Below are 17,558 nucleotides of genomic sequence, written 5' to 3' on the forward strand. Positions count from 1 at the left end.
TCCAATTGTGTCTTCATATTTAAGGAATAAACACTTGTTGAACACTTCCGAGCCCTCTCAATCGTTACCTACCTTGGCAAAGAACAATCACACATACACACACACGCACACACACACACACACACACACACACACATTGATGTTCCCTGTATCATTGTGGTCATTTGAAAATTTGGAAGCAAATTGGGTGTCCATTTGGACACCTCTCCTGTTTCTTTGGACAGGGAAATACGTAAAGTATGACACCACAATGCAGCAGCTAAAAGGAGTAAAATAGGCTTGGAAAGAGGTTCATGGCATTTTGTTTAAAGGAAAAAGGATAAATGTGATCCCATTTTTGGAGAGAAACTCAACAAAACTAAAGCTGTTTCTTTAAACATTTGATAAAATCAATAAGCTTCTAATCAGGCTAAGAAAAAGATAGAGGATTCAAATTACTAATACCAGAAATGAAAGATGAGACATCACTACAAACCCCATCAACATGAAAAGAAAACTAGGGGAATATTCGGAACAATACTAGGCCCACAAATTTGATAACCTACGGACCAATTCCTTCAAACACACAATCTGTCAAACCTCACACAAGAAGAAACAGACAACGTGAGCAGGTTTATATCTAATAAGAAACCGAATCCATAATTAATAACTTTCCAAAACAGAAATCCCCAGGCCCAGATGGGTCCATGGGTGAATTCTACCAAACCTTTAGAGAAGAAATTGTATCAATTCTCTACAATCTCATTCAGAAGGTAGAAGCAGAAGGGATATTCTTAACTCATTCTGTGAAGCCAGTATTAACCTAATATAATTGATCATGAGAATAAAAAATGTATACGTAAATTTGGTTTCATCAGAATTAAAAACTTTCATGTGTCAAAGGACACTATCAACACATTTAAAAAGTATTCACAGAATGGGAAAAGTTATTTGCAAATCATATATCTGATAAGACTCTGGTATCCAGAATATTTAAATAATGCTTGCAACTTAATAATTAAAAGCCAAATAACCCAAATTTTAAAACCATTCTCATATTTCTGGGATAAACACCACTTGGTCATGATGTATTATCCTTTTAAAATACAAAGGTTCAAGGGCACCTGGGGAGCTCAGTTGGTTAAGCGTCCGATTCTTGGTTTCGGCTCAGGTCATGATCTCACGGTTCATGGGATCGAGCCCGGAGTCAGGCTCTGTGCTGCCAGCATGGAGCCTGCTTAGGATTCTCTCTCTCCCTCTCTCTCTCTCTCTCTCTGCCCTTCCCCACTCACGCATGTCCACGCTTTCTCTCTCAAAATAAATAAATATTTTTTTAAGGCAAAGGTCCTGTTTTTTAATGTTTATTTATTTATTTTTGAGAGAGATAGAGAGAGAGAGAGAAAGAGAGTGCACACACAAGCAGGGGAGGGGCAGAGAGAGACAGAGACAGAGAATCCGAAGCAGGCTGCGGGCTCCGAGCTGTCAGCACACAGCCAGACACAGGGCTTGAAGCCACGAACTGGGAGATCATGACCTGAGCCGAAGTCGAATGCTCAACTGACTGAGCCACCCAGGCGCCCCCAAAAAGGCAAAAGTTCTGAATGGATACTTCTCGACGAGACACCCACCTGACCAATAAGCTCATGAAAAGATACTTAACCTTGTTATCCATTTCGGAAACATAAATCAAAATCATAGTGAGCTGCCATGTCATACCCTATAATTAAAAAATAGAAAACTCGCCAGTGTCGGTGAAGATATGGAGAAACTGGTACCCTCACGCCTTACTGGTGGGACAGTAAAATGGTGCAGCTCTGTGGAAAACAGGCCGGCAGGTCCTCAAAAAGTTAAACATAGGAGTCACCCTACAACCCAGCAATTCCACTCTTGGGTAGAAACCTGAGAGAGCTGAAAATATATGTCCACGCAAAAAACCTGTACGTGACTGTTCAGAGCAACATTGTTCATCATAGCCAAACAGTGGAAACAACCCAAATGTCCTCCAACTGATGGATGGGCCAAGGAAATGTGGTTTATCCACACAAGGGGATAGTATTCAACCATAAAATTGAATGAAGTAGTGATACATGCCACGATGTGGATGAACCTTCAAAACATTATACTAAGTGGAAGAGGTCAGTCACCAAAGGTCACATATTGTATGATTCCACTTAGACAAAACGTCCAGAAGAGGCAAAACCATGAAGACAGAAAGTAGATCAGTGGTTCGCCAGGGGATGGAGGGACATGGAGAACCGGACTGACCGCTAACAAGTGTGAGATTTCTTTTGAGGGCACTGAAAATGTCCCCGAATTGGAGAGCAATGATGGCTCATAAATATTGTGAAATATGCCGGAAACGACCGAATCCTGCCATTTAAAATGGCAAATTTTATGTTACGTGAATTTCACCTCGACTTAAAATCATCATCATCGCCATCATACGTAACTGGTACATTAATAAAATGTGATTTCGACTAACATACAAATGCAGCTTTTTAAAAACGTACCCTTTAGGATCCCTTCCCACTCCAAAACTGCCTGACTCTATTCTCAGTGGGATCCGGGGGCTCGGGTGACTCCTGCATTGTCGACCCCACCTGCCTTTGGAGACACGCTGGGTGACCAGTGATGGGGCCAGGTTGTGACGTGAGGTCTTGGGTGGGGATAAGGAGGTTGGGGGTGGGTCAAGCGGGAAGCCAGGAGGTGGGAGAGGAGGGATTAGTCAAGGCTCCCTGTCTCCCTCTGACACAGCGTACTACAGTTTTCTCCGACCTTCCTCTAGCTTCTGGCTGTTTCAGTTTCTTGGAGCACAACGTGCAACAGGGAAGCATCATTTCTGCCTCAGGACACACAGGAGGTGTAGATATAGGTGAGTTCCTTTATGTGTGTAACTTGTGTTTTCCTCTAATGTTAATAGCTTGTACCACGGGTTTTTCAACTCCCTGTGGGCATCGGAACCAACTGGAGAGCTGGTAAATATGGAGAGTGCCAAGCCCTCATGGGGATTCCCCCAAATCTGCATCGCTAAGGTCAGGCATTGTTATTCTTAGTGGTTGGATAATTTAAATCTGGGTTTCTCGATCCAAGTTATATGGCGGACAGGAAAAGCTACATTTGCTCTCTTGGAGCTGAGGTGGGCAAGCAGAGACAGGGAGGGAGAGCAGTGACAGGCAAAAGGGAACCGGGCTCCTAGAGAGGAACTCGGAGAGTCACTTGGTGCCATTCTCCCAAGCCCAGCCCAGAAGCTTTTGAGTAAATGAATGAATAACCAACAGAAGAGTGGAATCGCTTTTACAGACGTCCAATACCCCTTTAATTTCTGATGTGGTGAGAGTTGGCATCATGAGTGGGTATTGAGCTTTGTCAAATACTTTTCTGCATTGATCAAACAGTGTCATGTGGCCTTTGTCTTTATTCTGTTAATGCAAAAAGGATTTAAATTGCTTGATTCTTCAGACATTAAGCCATTCTCATATTTCTGGGGTAAACACCGCTTGATCACGACGTATCCTCCTTTTAAATTATGTTGCCGATTTGATGTGCTAATACTTGGATAAGGATTTTTGTGTCTGCGTTCATGAGGGATATGGGTCTGTAGTTTTCTTTATTGTGCTGGTTTTGTCTGGTTTTGGTATCAGGGTGACGGTGGCCTCATGAAACGATCTGAGCAATATTCCATCCTGTATCTCAGATCGTTTGTCTAAGATTGGTGTTACCTCTTCCTTAAATGTTTGACAGAACGTATGAGAAAAAAATCATGTGGTTCTGGAGTTTTCTTTGTGGGAAGGTTTTTTTTTAATAGTTAATTAAATTTGTCTCACAAAGGTAGGACTTTTCGGATTTGCCATATCACTTCATGCCAGCTTTGGTAGGTTGAATTTTTAAAGAAATGTGTCAATTTTATGTAAGTTGTTGAATCTGGCATAAAATTGATCATAATAGTTCTTTGTCATTTATTCTTTTTGTTTTTTTTTTTCTTTGTTAGTCATTTAAAGTTGGTAAGATCTATCTGTAGAGCAATAATCTACAGCAATAACCATTCTTTCAAATCTGCTATTCAGAATTTGTGTCCTCTTTCTTTCTGCTCTCAATGTAGCTAGAATTTTATTATATTTCAAAAAAAAATTTTCAAGCAACCACTTTTGGTTTTGCACATTTTCTCTCTTCTTATTCTCTATTTCTTTATTTCTTCTTTTATCTTTATTTCCTTTCTTCTACTTTCTTTGGGTTTTAATTTGCCCTTTTTTTTCCTGCCCAGCTTCTGAATCATTGATTTCAGATCCTTAATTTTAGGCCTCTTTTCTTTCTACCCTAAGCATTGAAAGGTATAAATTTGTCTCTAAGTATGCTTCAGTTGTGTGCCATGAGTTTTAACATGTGCCATTTATTCTTAGTATTCAGTTCCAAATATTTCACAGTTTGCCTGTGAATTCTTCTTTGACTCAGACTCTTTAGAAGCATATTGCTTTAGGGGGCACCTGGGTGGCTCCGTCCTTTAAGCGTCTGACTTCAGCTCAGGTCATGATCTCACGTTTCATGAGTTTGAGCCACACGTCAGCCTCTGTGCTGACAGCTCAAAGCCTGGAGCCTGCTTCGGATCCTGTGTCTCCCTCTCTCTCTCTCTTCCCTCCCCCTGCCCCGTCTCCTTATCTCAAAAATAAATAAAAACACTAAAACAATTAAAAAAAAAAAAGTATGTTGTTTTCCTTCCAAATTATTTTGGCTCTTCCAGATATCTTATGGTTATTGGTTTCTACTTCCTTTTGGTTCTTTCATAGATTTTTTTTTTCTCCTTCTCTGCTGGGATTTCCCCGTCCATTCATTAAGGATATATTTCCCTGTAGTCTCTGGGGCACAGTGAAAAGAGTTGCATTCCCATGCATATCTGTAGATTCTAATATCTGGGGCATCTCAGGATCAGTTTCTTATCTTTTTTTTATACATTTATTTTATTTTGGGGAGAGCACAAGCAGGGGAGGGACACAGAGAGGGGGACAGAGGATCCGAAGCGGGCTCTACGCTGACAGCAGCGAGCCTGATGTGGGGCTTGAACCCACGAACCGCGAGATCATGACCTGAGCTGAAGTCAGATGCTTAACCGACTGAGCCACCGAGGCGCCACGTTTTTGAGGAGGGGCCACGTTCTGCTTTTTCTCCCTGTGCTGCACAGGTGGTATTGTAGCCTCATCATCGTGGACGTTATGCTGTGCAGACCAGATTCTGTTTCATTCTTCTGAAAAGTTTTGATTGTTTCATATGTTGTTGGTTTCCGCACATAATCAATGTGGCCGGCTCACATTCTAAACTCGGCCTCCCCTGACGTGGGCAGTGAGTCCATTTCAGTTTGGTGCCTCCGGTTTTCCCAGGGGACATTCCTGGTTCAGAGGTCAGCTAGAGAGTGAGGACAGCCTCTCTGTGATGTCCCCTCACCTCTTCTCCAGTGGCTGTGGTTGTCCTAAACTCAGCCCTCTGGTTTTTCTTTTTTTCTTTTTTTTTTTTTTTAATTTTTTTTTTTCAACGTTTTTATTTTTTTGGGACAGAGAGAGACAGAGCATGAACGGGGGAGGGGCAGAGAGAGAGGGAGACACAGAATCGGAAACAGGCTCCAGGCTCCGAGCCATCAGCCCAGAGCCTGACGCGGGGCTCGAACCCACGGACCGCGAGATCGTGACCTGGCTGAAGTCGGACGCTTAACCGACTGCGCCACCCAGGCGCCCCAGCCCTCTGGTTTTTCAAGACCAAAAAATGGTGACTTTGCTACTGGAATTTCAGCTGCCCCTCGTGACCGGGTCCTGCCCCGAGGCCAAAGCCATAAAAGTAGGACTCCCACCATTCAGCCGTTCTCCTTTTTCAGATGCCCAGTCCCTTCCAATGTTTACCATGTTTTGGTAGCTCAGCAGTGCCCACAGGAAGGTTTCTGGGTTCGGTTTTCATTTTTGTTCCAGGGTTTGTACATAGTTCACCGGAGCTTACTCGGCCTTTACTGAGAAGTGAAACCCACTTAGTGTTATCTTCACCATAGTAAATAATTCAGTACTTGGTAACCTGGCAGAACAGGAACTGGAAAGTTCTCTTACCAACCCACTCAAGCTGCACTACTCAGGACCACAGAGCAGGAAAAGACTAGGTGAGGCGGGAGATATCGACATTGAGTACTTTGGTCACTGGCTTCCTGTCATCCCAGACCAGCCCAAGGACTTCTTTTATTCTGGAGAGTTGAGCAGAAAATGTGAACTCCACTACAAGGAGAGACGTGTGACTATTCTGCTTCGGTGATTCCACACAAATCATCAGCGCAGGAAGCCACCCCGTCTCTCCGGTGCTTTCTTCGGTGGTCACAAGAGATGTCACAACACCGAGAGTGTGTAAAGCCACTTGTTTTTTACTAAATTAAAAGAGGGACAAGGTACCTACCTCCTTTGTCAGGAGAAGCCATTTCATTTTGAGAAATTTCCAACCACGCAGCTGGGGCGCTGATGTTAAGAAGATGGGTCGGCCTCCACAGGGTCTGGGTCAGGGGAAGACAAGAGCCAAGCAGCAGACTTGGGGATCACCTATACGACGTAAGGGGTGCGTACAAGGCTCCTGTCCCAAACTACCTGCACGTCCAACTAGTCACACGACAGGAGGTCCCAGACTTTTGTACGATTTCTGATGTCATTCTGAACTACAAGCCTCTTGCAGACAGAGACTATTTATTAGTCGTGTTTTCACCCAACAATCCAGCATCTGTCACAGGGCCTGCCCTACGTCACAGGCCATCAGGTACTGTTGTATCGAATCAGATGTAAGCGCCTACTTTCTAAATGTCAAAAAAATGAAAAGACCCGGACAGAATGAAAAGCTAAAAAGCACAGCGGGTTGGGGCGCCTGGGTGGCTCTGTGGGTTATGCTTCCAACTCTCGATTTCGGTCCAGGTCACGATCTCACCATTTGTGAGAGTGAGCCCTGCATCGGGCTCTGCACTGACAGGGTGAAGCCTGCTTGGGATTCTCTCTCTCCGTCTCTCTCTTTCTCTCTCTCTCAAAATAAATAACCTTTATTTTTCTACTTTTAGTGTTTATTTATTTGTCAGAGAGCGCAAGCTGGGAAGGGGCAGAGAGAAGGGGGGACACAGGATCCGAAGCGGGCTCTGAGCTGTCAGCACGGAGACTGACGTGGGGCTCAAACTCACAACCCACGAGATCGTGACCTGAGCTGGCGTCAGACAATCAACCCACTGAGTCACCCAGGCCCCCCTAAATAAATAAACTTTAAAGCAAAGGCGAAAAAGAAAAGGCCCAACGGGTTGACAAGACTAAGGAGTGCTCTTAAAATCCGTAAGAAAACAGTATTAAAAATAGGACACGTTGGAGACCCCCTTTGTTATTCCTCCCGCCCCTAACTAGGTAAGTGAGACACTCGGGCTACCTTTCCAATTCTCCTTCTCCAAATACAAGGCAGGAGAGCCTAGGTCTGGCTCCCGGCTTGGCCCTCCTCCCTGCTCCCTGGCTCTATCAACACTGGGAAGGCCATTTCACCAGTCGGAGCCTCAGTGTCTCTGACGGCCTTGCAGACAGTCACGGCACAGAGGGAGCAGACGAGTAGCCTGTGCCAGCGCGGTGCCTGGCACCTAGTAGGTGACAAGGGGGCCCCTACGTGGTGCAGGCAGCCGCTTCGCCCAGTCTCCCGCCTTCCTCCCCAAAGCTTCACTCACCTCTTTCAACGAGAGTTCTGGCTCTTCCGTCACGTTCCCTGTCCTCTCCTCGGCCTTCTAGTCTCCCCGTTTCCAAAACCTCACTAGCGCCGAGGATTGAATCAATGTGACTCCGTGCGGGTTTCTTAGCGACTTCCCTCCGACCGGATACTTAGGTTGCTTCCGCTTGCTTGCCTCTGTAGGAAGTTCTGTAAACCAGACTCCCGCGTGAGGCGGCTTTCTGCTCTGGGAGTTAATCCTCCGCGTCAACCGGCCTGACGCCATCTTGGACAAATCCACCATGGTGACCACTCTGTGACCTGGAGCCTTCTTGAGCACAGTCCCCCCCCAGCCCCCCCCCACACACCACCACCACCACCATTCTTTCTTTTTTGTCCAACCACGGGCATGATAAAGAACTCGTAAGTATACACTTGGGGCATAGCGGCCTTGACCTGCTCTGGAGACAAGACTATGACACACAGCTATTCTCAAACCTTTCCTCCTGAGAGTCTCCCAGGATGTACTCCCCATCCTCTAGGGCTGTAAGATCAGGTCTTATGGGAGGCGGGGTGCAGAGATCTACTCGACTCGCAGCCATCCAAGACAGACTTCTGTCCATAAGATCCTTTACTAAACCATTTCTTGGCAAATTGGACCAGTCAGCTTTTTTTTTTTTTTTTTTTTTTTTTTTTTGCCTCATGGCTCCTTTGGTCCTCAGAGGTCACTCTGCATATACTTTCTTCCATAGAACATCTGTGTTAGTGACGATTTGGTCTCCCAGAGTCTCAGTGTTCATCGGAGTCTTGAGATTATTTCCTACCTGAGTTCACATGGGAGATGTTTGCTCCTTTCTTTTTGGACCTGTTCCAAGAGACAGCAAGCTTCCTGAAACAATCCTGCCATCAGGATTTATGGAAGGAAGGAGAGGAGGGGGAAGAAAGAAAGAAAGAAAGAAAGAAAGAAAGAAAGAAAGAAAGAAAAAAGAGAGAGAGGGAGGGAGGGAGGGAGGGAGGGAGGGAGGGAGGGAGAGATGGGGGAGAGACAGAGTGAGGAAGGCAGGCAGGCAGAGTCAATGCTCACTTAGACACTTGGTAAATAGAAGAAGGAACAATGTGGGGATCCTTAGCCCTGTTTTATAGATGAGGACCTTAGGGTCAGGAAGGTTAGATAGCTTGCCCAGAAATACAGTAATGGGGCCCAAATTTGACCTCAGTTCTTTGAATCTGGTTCCGCTGCTGTTTCTCATACACACCTACTGGGAGACTGGTCTAGCTTAGTGCTACTCCAATGCCAGGCTTCAAGAGAAAGTGGGCTTGTGACAGAGTAAATGAACGTGAATGAATGCACCACTTCCCCTATCAAGAGAGCCTGGCTGAAAAAAAAAATGCCCACCAAACTATACAGTTTGCTTAGTGGCTTCATGTTTCGGCAAAAGTTCTTAGTCTCATTACAAATAGTTCATGATGGGCGGCTGGACCATGGACCACACTTTTTCTTTTTTATGTTTCATTTATTTTTGAGAGAGAGAGAGAGAGAGAGACAGAGCATGGGGGGGGAGGAGCAGAGAGAGAGGGGGAGACACAGAATCCGAAGCAGGCTCCAGGCTCTGAGCTGTCAGCTCAGAGCCCGAAGCGGGGCTCGAACTCATGGACCGTGAGATCATGACCTGAGCTGAAGTCAGATGCTCAACTGACTGAGCCACCCAGGCGCCCCTGGACCACACTTTTTTTTATAACGTGGGTCCTATCGACCCTAGCCTAACCATGTGGCTTGAAACTCCTCATGTCTTTCATTTCAGATGCTCTCCATGTCTAGATGGAGCCCTCAGGCATCCCAGAGTCCACCACTCCTTTTGACTATGACGATCAGAGCTTTCTGTGTGAGAGCAAGCACTTCGCCTTTGCTACCCTCAGCACCACAATCCTGTACTTCCTGGTGTTTCTCCTCAGCCTGGTGGGCAACAGCCTGGTGTTGTGGGTCCTGGTGAAGTTCGAGAGCCTGGAGTCCCTCACCAACGTCTTTATCCTCAACCTGTGCCTCTCAGACATGGCCTTCTCCTTCTTGCTGCCGGTGTGGATCCTGGGGTACCACTGGGGCTGGGTGCTGGGGGACTTCCTCTGCAAGCTCCTCAACATGATCTTCTCCATCAGCCTCTACAGCAGCATCTTCTTCTTGACCATCATGACTGTCCACCGCTACATGTCGGTGGTGAGGCCCCTCTCGTCCATGCGCGTCCACACCCTCCAGTGCCGCGTGCTGGTGACCGCGGCCGTGTGGGCGACCAGCATCCTGTCCTCAATCATCGATGCCATCTTCCACAAGGTGTTTCCTTCGGGCTGCAACTATTCGGAAGTCAGATGGTTCATAGCCTCGGTCTACCAGCACAACATCATCTTCCTGCTCTCCGTCGGGATCATCCTGTTCTGCTACGTGGAGATTCTCAGGACCCTGTTCCGCTCGCGGTCCAAACGGCACCACCGGACGGTCCGGCTCATCTTCACCATCGTGGTGGTGTACTTCCTCAGCTGGGCTCCCTACAACCTGATCCTGTTTCTGCAGACACTGCTGAAACTCAGGGTCATCCAGAGCTGCGAGTTCATCCAGCAGCTGGATTACGCCTTGCTCATCTGCCGCAACGTTGCCTTCTCCCACTGCTGCTTCAACCCGGTGCTCTACGTCTTTGTCGGGGTCAAGTTCCGCAGGCATCTCAAAAGTCTGCTCCGGCACTTCTGGCTCTGTCGGCAGCAGGCGTCCAGCATCCCCCCTCACACCCTGGGCACCTTCAACTATGAGGGCGCCTCCTTCTTTTGAAAGGGAGTTCGGTGGTGCAGGAAGGAATGCCAAGGCCATGGGGCTGGGGGCCAAAGCAGTACCTTTCCACCAGCAGGTCCCACTTGTCGCCCCTTCTGCAGAAAGTGGCTCCCAGCTGGAAATGTTATACTGCCATCCACAAAAACAAGCCTTGAATTCTGACTTCATCACTCTTGCCTTTATTAATTCATTGGCTTAGACATCGCTTCGTTCAGAAGGCTCTGAGACTTGGAAGGAGTCCCAGAAAGGAGGATCTTCCAAGACTTCATGAAGGTCCGAGACTCAGTCCTTTCCAGCAGGTGCTACTGGCCTAATTCTTAAAATTGGACCTTCAGTCTTCCCCAGCCAAGTAAAACGCCTCCAAGCCTGGCCACCCAAGTGCAAATACATCATGGAACCTGTAGCCGGAGGTGAAGTGGAGAAGGCTTCACATGCTCTCTAAGCTCCAGCCGGGGGCTGTTATTAGTGGCTACTTTATTCAACAAGCATATATTCCATGCTTCCCGTGTGCAAAGTCCCACTCTGGGGACTGTGGAAGACTCTGGAATTCAAGGAGTTACAGCCGAATGTACCTAACTGGGGTGCACGCCAGAATCACCTGGGGAGCTTTTCCAAAGGCCCCGCTCCAGAACTAAATCAGGTTTACAGATCGGGACCAGGTTTGTTGTATGGAAAGGTTAGAAGGTGGCTTTCATGTACGTCCTGGGGATGTGAAGCTATGGGACAGTGTAGGAGGCAGGCATGTGTGCTGCTAACCAAAAAGCAAGGTCACGTGACAGCCATTGCCACAGAGACGAATAAGCGTGGTGCTCTGAGAGTGTAGACTAGGGAAGAAAGGTTAATATCTGTAAACTAGCCTCCTGGGGCAAGAGGCACGTGCCCCCCAAAATACATACATTGGAAGAATAGTGACACCTGTCATTCTTTGCTCCCACTCATACACAGTGATGGAACACCAGGGCCCATGCCTAGCAGGTCGGAAGACCAGGTTCCTGCCCGCAGGAAGTTTGGGAAAGTTCCTTGGTGCCAACTTGCAGGGGCCCGGAAAGACTTCCTGAGGTGTTGGGGCTCTATCTGCAAGAGATGAGGAGCCGCTGAGGGTCTTGAAGCACCCCGGGGTCCATTCAGAGCACACTGGGTGGGGAAAGAGATGCACCACAGAAGGACGCTGAGGAAGCGAGGTCATCTGGGGGTGGAACCACGGACACGCAGCCACCATGGGCAAGAACAACTCTGAGGGAATGGGGGAAGGGCAGAGTCAGCAAGACTGGGCCGTGGGGGTGGAGGGAGGGGAAGCGCAAGACTCAAAGATGACTCAGGTTTGGAACGGGCGTGGCCAGGGAAGGCGGGTGCCACCCACCAGGCAGGTGGAGAACATTCCTGGTGACAGTGATGAATCTGAAGGGTCAGCTCAATATCCATCCTGAGAGCAGGAGGTGTTGCAGGAACCTTCACCCTGGGTGCCTTGGCCAAGGTGGGTGTTTACTTATCTGGACCTTTGGAGCTGGGCTCTTGGCATTCGGAGGGAGGCAGTGGTATCTCATCATCTTTATATCCTCCAAGTAAATGCTTCATGCAGAAGGTGGCACTTACTCCATTCGTTCCTTCCCCCAAAGAATCATGGGCCGAATATGCAGGGGCCACCTCACGTGAAAGAAGCTGGAGCTATGATATGCAACACGTCTCCCATCTAGTTGCAGGTTTTCAGCATCCAGATTGCACTCTGACTATGCTTATTTTAGGATGTGCTCACGTTGGCCCTGCAGACGGTCTCAGCCGGCAGTCACCGAGGACTGAGCGGAGCCAACCCCTCCAAAACCAGCCGGCACAGCCGTCCGGTCAGGCAGGGGCCAGACCGTCTCACCAGCAGCCCGCCTCTGCACAGTTACCAAACGCATTGAGTCTCGGACCCTCATGAAGGGATAAAGCTCTCATGGACTTGCCAGCCAGTAGGTGGGGACATCACTCACCACGGACAGAAGAAACAGCAAAAGGAAAGAGGTAATGAGGTAGTTGTGGCTCAGAGTTAAGCCTTCGGGCTTCTGATCGGGGTAGTCGTTCAGCACCCCCTTCAAACTAGTATTATTAAAGTTTTGTTTGACTTTTATTCAGAGGGCAGGCTGAGCCCTGGGAGAAGGGGAGACGATTCCAGCTCGCAACCCCCCAAACCAACGCAGTGCGGTCTTAACGCCACTCTTCCTGGAAGGCAGGTTGGGAGGGGGGTCGTCACCACAGACGCTCGCCTCGTTTGCTCCTCACCCATCCCATCCCTTCCCTTCACCTCCAAAGATGTTCGTCTAAGCATTTCCTCCGACGCATTCAGCCGTACCCCTGAGAGCACTTCACTAAACGCAGTCGTGTCCACGTCCTTACGTTTCTCGTGATGTTTCGTCATCTCCAAGGGTAGAGAGTAGAGCGTCTTCTCTTAATTTAGTTCCTTGGGAAACCGAGGCAAGAGGCGCAGAGAAACAGAGACGTGATGGGAAGACGCCCTATCAGAAAAGGAGCCTATGGGCAACACTGCTGAAAAAAATCAGCCGGAGCACTGCACGCTAGTGGCCGCCTTGACCGCACACTCTGTTGGCCGCAACCTCCTGCTGTCCCCTCCCTCCGCCCACTGAACCACAGCTGCACTCTTGTGGGCCTGTCCCACGAGAGTCAATAAAAGTTGCCCTGGACACAGGGCTGCGGACCTTCTGCTGCTCCGGGAACACAAAAAATCCACGGTAGTTCCTAGGGAAGATGTCTTCACAGCATTCCCACCACCCCACTCTCTTGGACAAAACCCGGAAGGGAGGAGCCTTGCTGGTCTCTGAATAGGAACTCCAAGCCCAGGGCAGCCCCAGACCTCAGATGACCCCAGCCAGAATGGAAGTTCCTCAAGGGCAGAAGCCACGTGTGGCCGATCTAGAACCTCCCTCAACGCCCGGCAATGTTTGTGGTTGGTTGAGTAAGTGAATAGGAGACCATATTTCTGGCTTTTTCCTACTTCTGTTTTTTCTTTCCACACTTGCTTACATTATACCTTCTGGTCAACACCAGGCACTGCCCAATGGCGTCCCATGACTCTTCCCTATGGCCCATCAGCCCACACATCGCCTGGTTTGCTGAACTCCTGACAGCTTTCATTTGTAAAGCCTCCCTGTGACGGGACAAAGAGGCCCATGAGTCTGGAAAAACCAGGAGAACAGATCCCAAAGTAGATTGTCTGAGAAGGCCCTTGGGATGTGAGCCTCGGACCCAAACCCCAAATCTAAGGTCCTTTACTGAATCACTGTGACCATGGGCCTCCGAGACTCTCCGCGTCCTCATCTGTAAAACTGTATAAATGCCAAAAACACAAAGACAGACTCTATTCACACAATGAAGATACACATGAGATCATGTGTGTAAAAGTACTTGCTTTGCCAGTGATTCAGCCCCAAATAGGAATTACAACTGTAATCATCTCATAAAGACAGAAAGCATCATTGTATCATATGCAGAAATAAAAGAGTAGTGTGTATGGACTCATCCCTGGCTGTGTTCCCCTCATTTCGACCTAGGTCTTTATATAAGATTCCTAAAAGTCCTCTGCTTGTGGGGGATCTGGGTTAGGATTCAGGGTGAAGGGAGGGATACAGGAAGAGGATGGGGCATAGAGTGTGGAACAAGCCTTGTGTGGGTCAGGATGGTGGGAAATTTGCTCCATTTAGGCCTTAGGCAAAATTATCCAGGAGGCCAATGTGTCTCGAGTGCTCTGTGGCTCTCGAGTTTTCTGTCCCTGTCTCTCCCCTGGGCTGTCTTCAAGTCCAAGGTTCCCCCCCCCCCCCCCCATTTCATGAGCCACTGTGTTGGAACAAGGACTTTTCAGAGATCAGCCCTCTAATCAGAAGGAATGCTATGCTTCCTGCCGGGAGTTTGGGGCATCCTGAGAACTTGGTGGGAGATACTTTGCAGGTTTGGGGGAAGTTTGGGAAGGGGAAGAAGGATTATCCTGAAGTATGCTCTCCACTTTGGGGCCAGCCCAGATTTTAGGTGTGGGTGGTTGTAACTGCCCCCGCACCCCACCCCACCCCCACCCTGCTACACACACACTCCCAGCTCCTCGACAAGAGAAAGTGTGGCCAGAGGGCCCAAAGGAGGACAATGGAAGCCTGGTTCCTTGACTTTGACCATTTCAGAAAATCAGAGGTGAGCATCACTCATGGTTAGAGAGAGGATATGGGCAATGGATGGGGATGGAGAACTGGGTGGTTACAAGGATTAGAGGTTGGCCCGGGGATAAGAGGGGGCATGTGGACCTGCAAGATGTTCCTGGCCACGTGTGTACAGGCCTGCTCTGTGTGAAGGCAGAGGGAAGCCCATGTTAGGGGGCGTAAGATTGCAAAGAAGGATTAGCACCACTCTCAAGTTGGTCAGCCTCTGGTCATTCTTATTTGGAGAAAGATTTCTATAGGATTACTCTAGTCCCAAGGAATTGGTGGTCCTTTTTCCAGATGACTTAACCTTGACTCAGAGAAAAGTATATGACTCGATTGTCCACACAACTGGGAATGCACGCCTTAAACACGTCACCTTAAACGTGTCATTAAAACTATTATTCCAAGGCACCTTGCAATGAACTATGGGAGTTTGGGGAAGGAAGTACCCACTTGTATCTGTCCCCCACTTTGGTTACAATTGGTTCAACAATCTGCCTCTGGTTTTTTTCCAAAAATAAGGATAATGTGAGTTAAAACAACAACAACAACACTGAACATTACTAATTTTTCAAAGCATCTTGTTTATTTAATTTTTTTCAACGTTTATTTATTTTTGACACATAGACACAGTGTGAGCAGGGGAGGGGCAGAGAGGAGAGGGAGACATAGAATCCGAAGCGAGCTCCAGGCTCCGAGCTGTCAGCACAGAGCCCGACGTGGGGCTCGAACCCACAAGTCATGAGATCATGACCTGAGCCGGAGTCGGACGCTTAACCAACTGAGCCACCCAGGGGCCCCTCAAAGCATCTTGTTTATTTAAAAGTTAGAGGAAACCCACAAATATTGGCCTCAATAGGAAATCACATCCCCCGTTCTGACTGGATCCTTAGCAAGCCACTTCCTCTCCTTATCTATTCAACTCAACTGGAGAGGTTTAAACTCTAAGATCCCTCCCCGTGATTAAGAAATGAAGTCTATGAGTCTCTAATTTCATGAGTTGCATTTCCATGACGTTCTTCAGGGGATACAAACCTGTAGCTTCGTGCACGTTATCGGTTGAACTGTGTCCTTCTCCTACTCCCCAAGAAACCCTTGTGTTCATGTCCTGATTCCCGGTGCCTCTGAATGTGACCTTGTCTGGAAAGAGGGTCACTGCATATGTAATTAGTTACAATGAGGTCACAGGGGTGAGGGCAGGCCTGTAATCCAATATGACCGGTGTCCCTATAAAAACGGGAAATTTGGACAGAGACCCAGACCAAGGGAGAATGCCAGGTGAAGGCTGGACTTACGCTATCACAAGTCAAGAACACCAGAGATTGCCAGCAACCACCAGAGGTTAAGAGAAAGGCATGGGATGGGTGTTCCCTCACAGCCACAGAAGGAGCCAACACAGCAGACACCCTGATCGTAGACTTCTAGCCTGGAGACCTGTTTTAATTTTTTTTTTTTTTTCAACGTTTATTTATTTTTGGGACAGAGAGAGACAGAGCATGAATGGGCAAGGGGCAGAGAGAGAGGGAGACACAGAATCGGAAACAGGCTCCAGGCTCTGAGCCATCAGCCCAGAGCCCGACGCGGGGCTCGAACTCACAGACCGCGAGATCGCGACCTGGCTGAAGTCGGACGCTCAACCGACTGCGCCACCCAGGCGCCCCCTGGAGACCTGTTTAAGCCACCTAGCTGGTGGGACTTTGTTACGGCACACCATGAGCAGACCAACACGGGGCGCCATTTCAGTGGGTGTGAAGGGAATCCTAGTGCATCTCAGAGCCCCTCATGGGCTTTTAGTGTCTACCTTGACCACACAGAACACGACTCCTGACTGAAGACACCCACAGGAGACTGGAAACTGACTTTGTACTGAGATCTGCTCTGTGCCAGGCCCATACATGTGCACATCTCACAGCCACCCTGTGACATTTCTGTTTCCCACTTAGACCAAGGAGGGCATCAGAGCTCAGAGAGGTCCACTCTAACATTCATAGCCCCGAACACGTGGGATCGCTGCCTGAGGCAAGAGGTCATAGCTCCAAGGAGCGCAGTGGGCCACAGCTCAGAGGACACAGGGTGATGCACCTGAGCACAAGGTGTCACAGCCCTGAGGACGTGAGCTCACAGTCCTGATCAAGTAGGGGCATGGCTGCAAGCCTGTAAGGTCATGACCCCAGGGACATGGGGGCAAGGCTTCTGGCACATGGGGTCATGACCCATTCACTGGGGCCATAGCTCTCAACATGCGGGGTCACAGCCCCAGTCACGTGGGGTCACAGTCCTGAGGATGTGAGCTCACAGTCCTGAGAAAGTGGCACTAAAATCCGACATTAAAATCTCTCCCACCCTCAGTATGTCACAAAACCATTCAGACTGCGGTTGGCACAACGATTTTCCCTTTGCCATCGTCCCCCTGTTCCCTCTTCCTTTCGTAGTTTTTAACAGGAAGAATGGAAATCACTTCCCCACACCCCCCACAGATTGACTGTTCCATCCATCTCATCACTGATTTGTCTGTCCCTCATTAATTTATAAAAGATGGCTGATGACATTACATACCCCAACCTTAAGTAGGAAATCTATTTCCTTTCCCGTATTATCCCACCCAGCCAATGGCTGGGGCCGTGGCGCTTGGCTGGACACCAGCAGCTAAGTCCTGCGAGGTAAAACGGTGTTTCTCGATTAAATGGTGGGAGCTAGGGCAGAGGAAAGGATGCTGCAGCCAGAACTAAGGAATGGCAGAGCCCAGGCTTCCATCACAGGCTGAAGTACCCCGGGTGCGGTTGCTCTCCTGCCTTGGATCCATAGTAGACATCATGAATGAATGCACTCTCTTGAGTCCAGCCTCAGAATGCCTTGCAACTTAGAAACAGAGAATAGAACTTACAAATAGAAATCGGGCCGAGAGC

At 48.4% G+C, this 17,558-nt stretch overlaps 1 protein-coding gene across 1 annotated transcript; it reads left to right on the forward strand.

Moving 5' to 3' along the window:
• Window positions 1-2,702: 2,702 nt before the first annotated feature.
• XCR1 (X-C motif chemokine receptor 1) lies at window positions 2,703-10,491 on the forward strand. The gene is made up of 2 exons (XM_025916605.2): window positions 2,703-2,851; window positions 9,459-10,491. Exon 2 carries the CDS (start codon window positions 9,476-9,478, stop codon window positions 10,469-10,471), a length of 996 nt encoding a protein of 331 aa, XP_025772390.1. The 5' UTR covers window positions 2,703-2,851; window positions 9,459-9,475; the 3' UTR covers window positions 10,472-10,491.
• Window positions 10,492-17,558: the final 7,067 nt, after the last annotated feature.

Source organism: Puma concolor, chromosome A2, assembly GCF_028749965.1.
Source record: "Puma concolor isolate L17-30 chromosome A2, mPumCon1.1.hap2, whole genome shotgun sequence".
Classification (NCBI taxonomy): Eukaryota; Metazoa; Chordata; class Mammalia; order Carnivora; family Felidae; genus Puma; species Puma concolor.

Excerpts from the sequence above, each read along its gene's own strand:
- XCR1 (XM_025916605.2), top strand. The coding sequence starts at position 9,476 with ATGGAGCCCTCAGGCATCCCAGAGTCCACCACTCCTTTTGACTATGAC.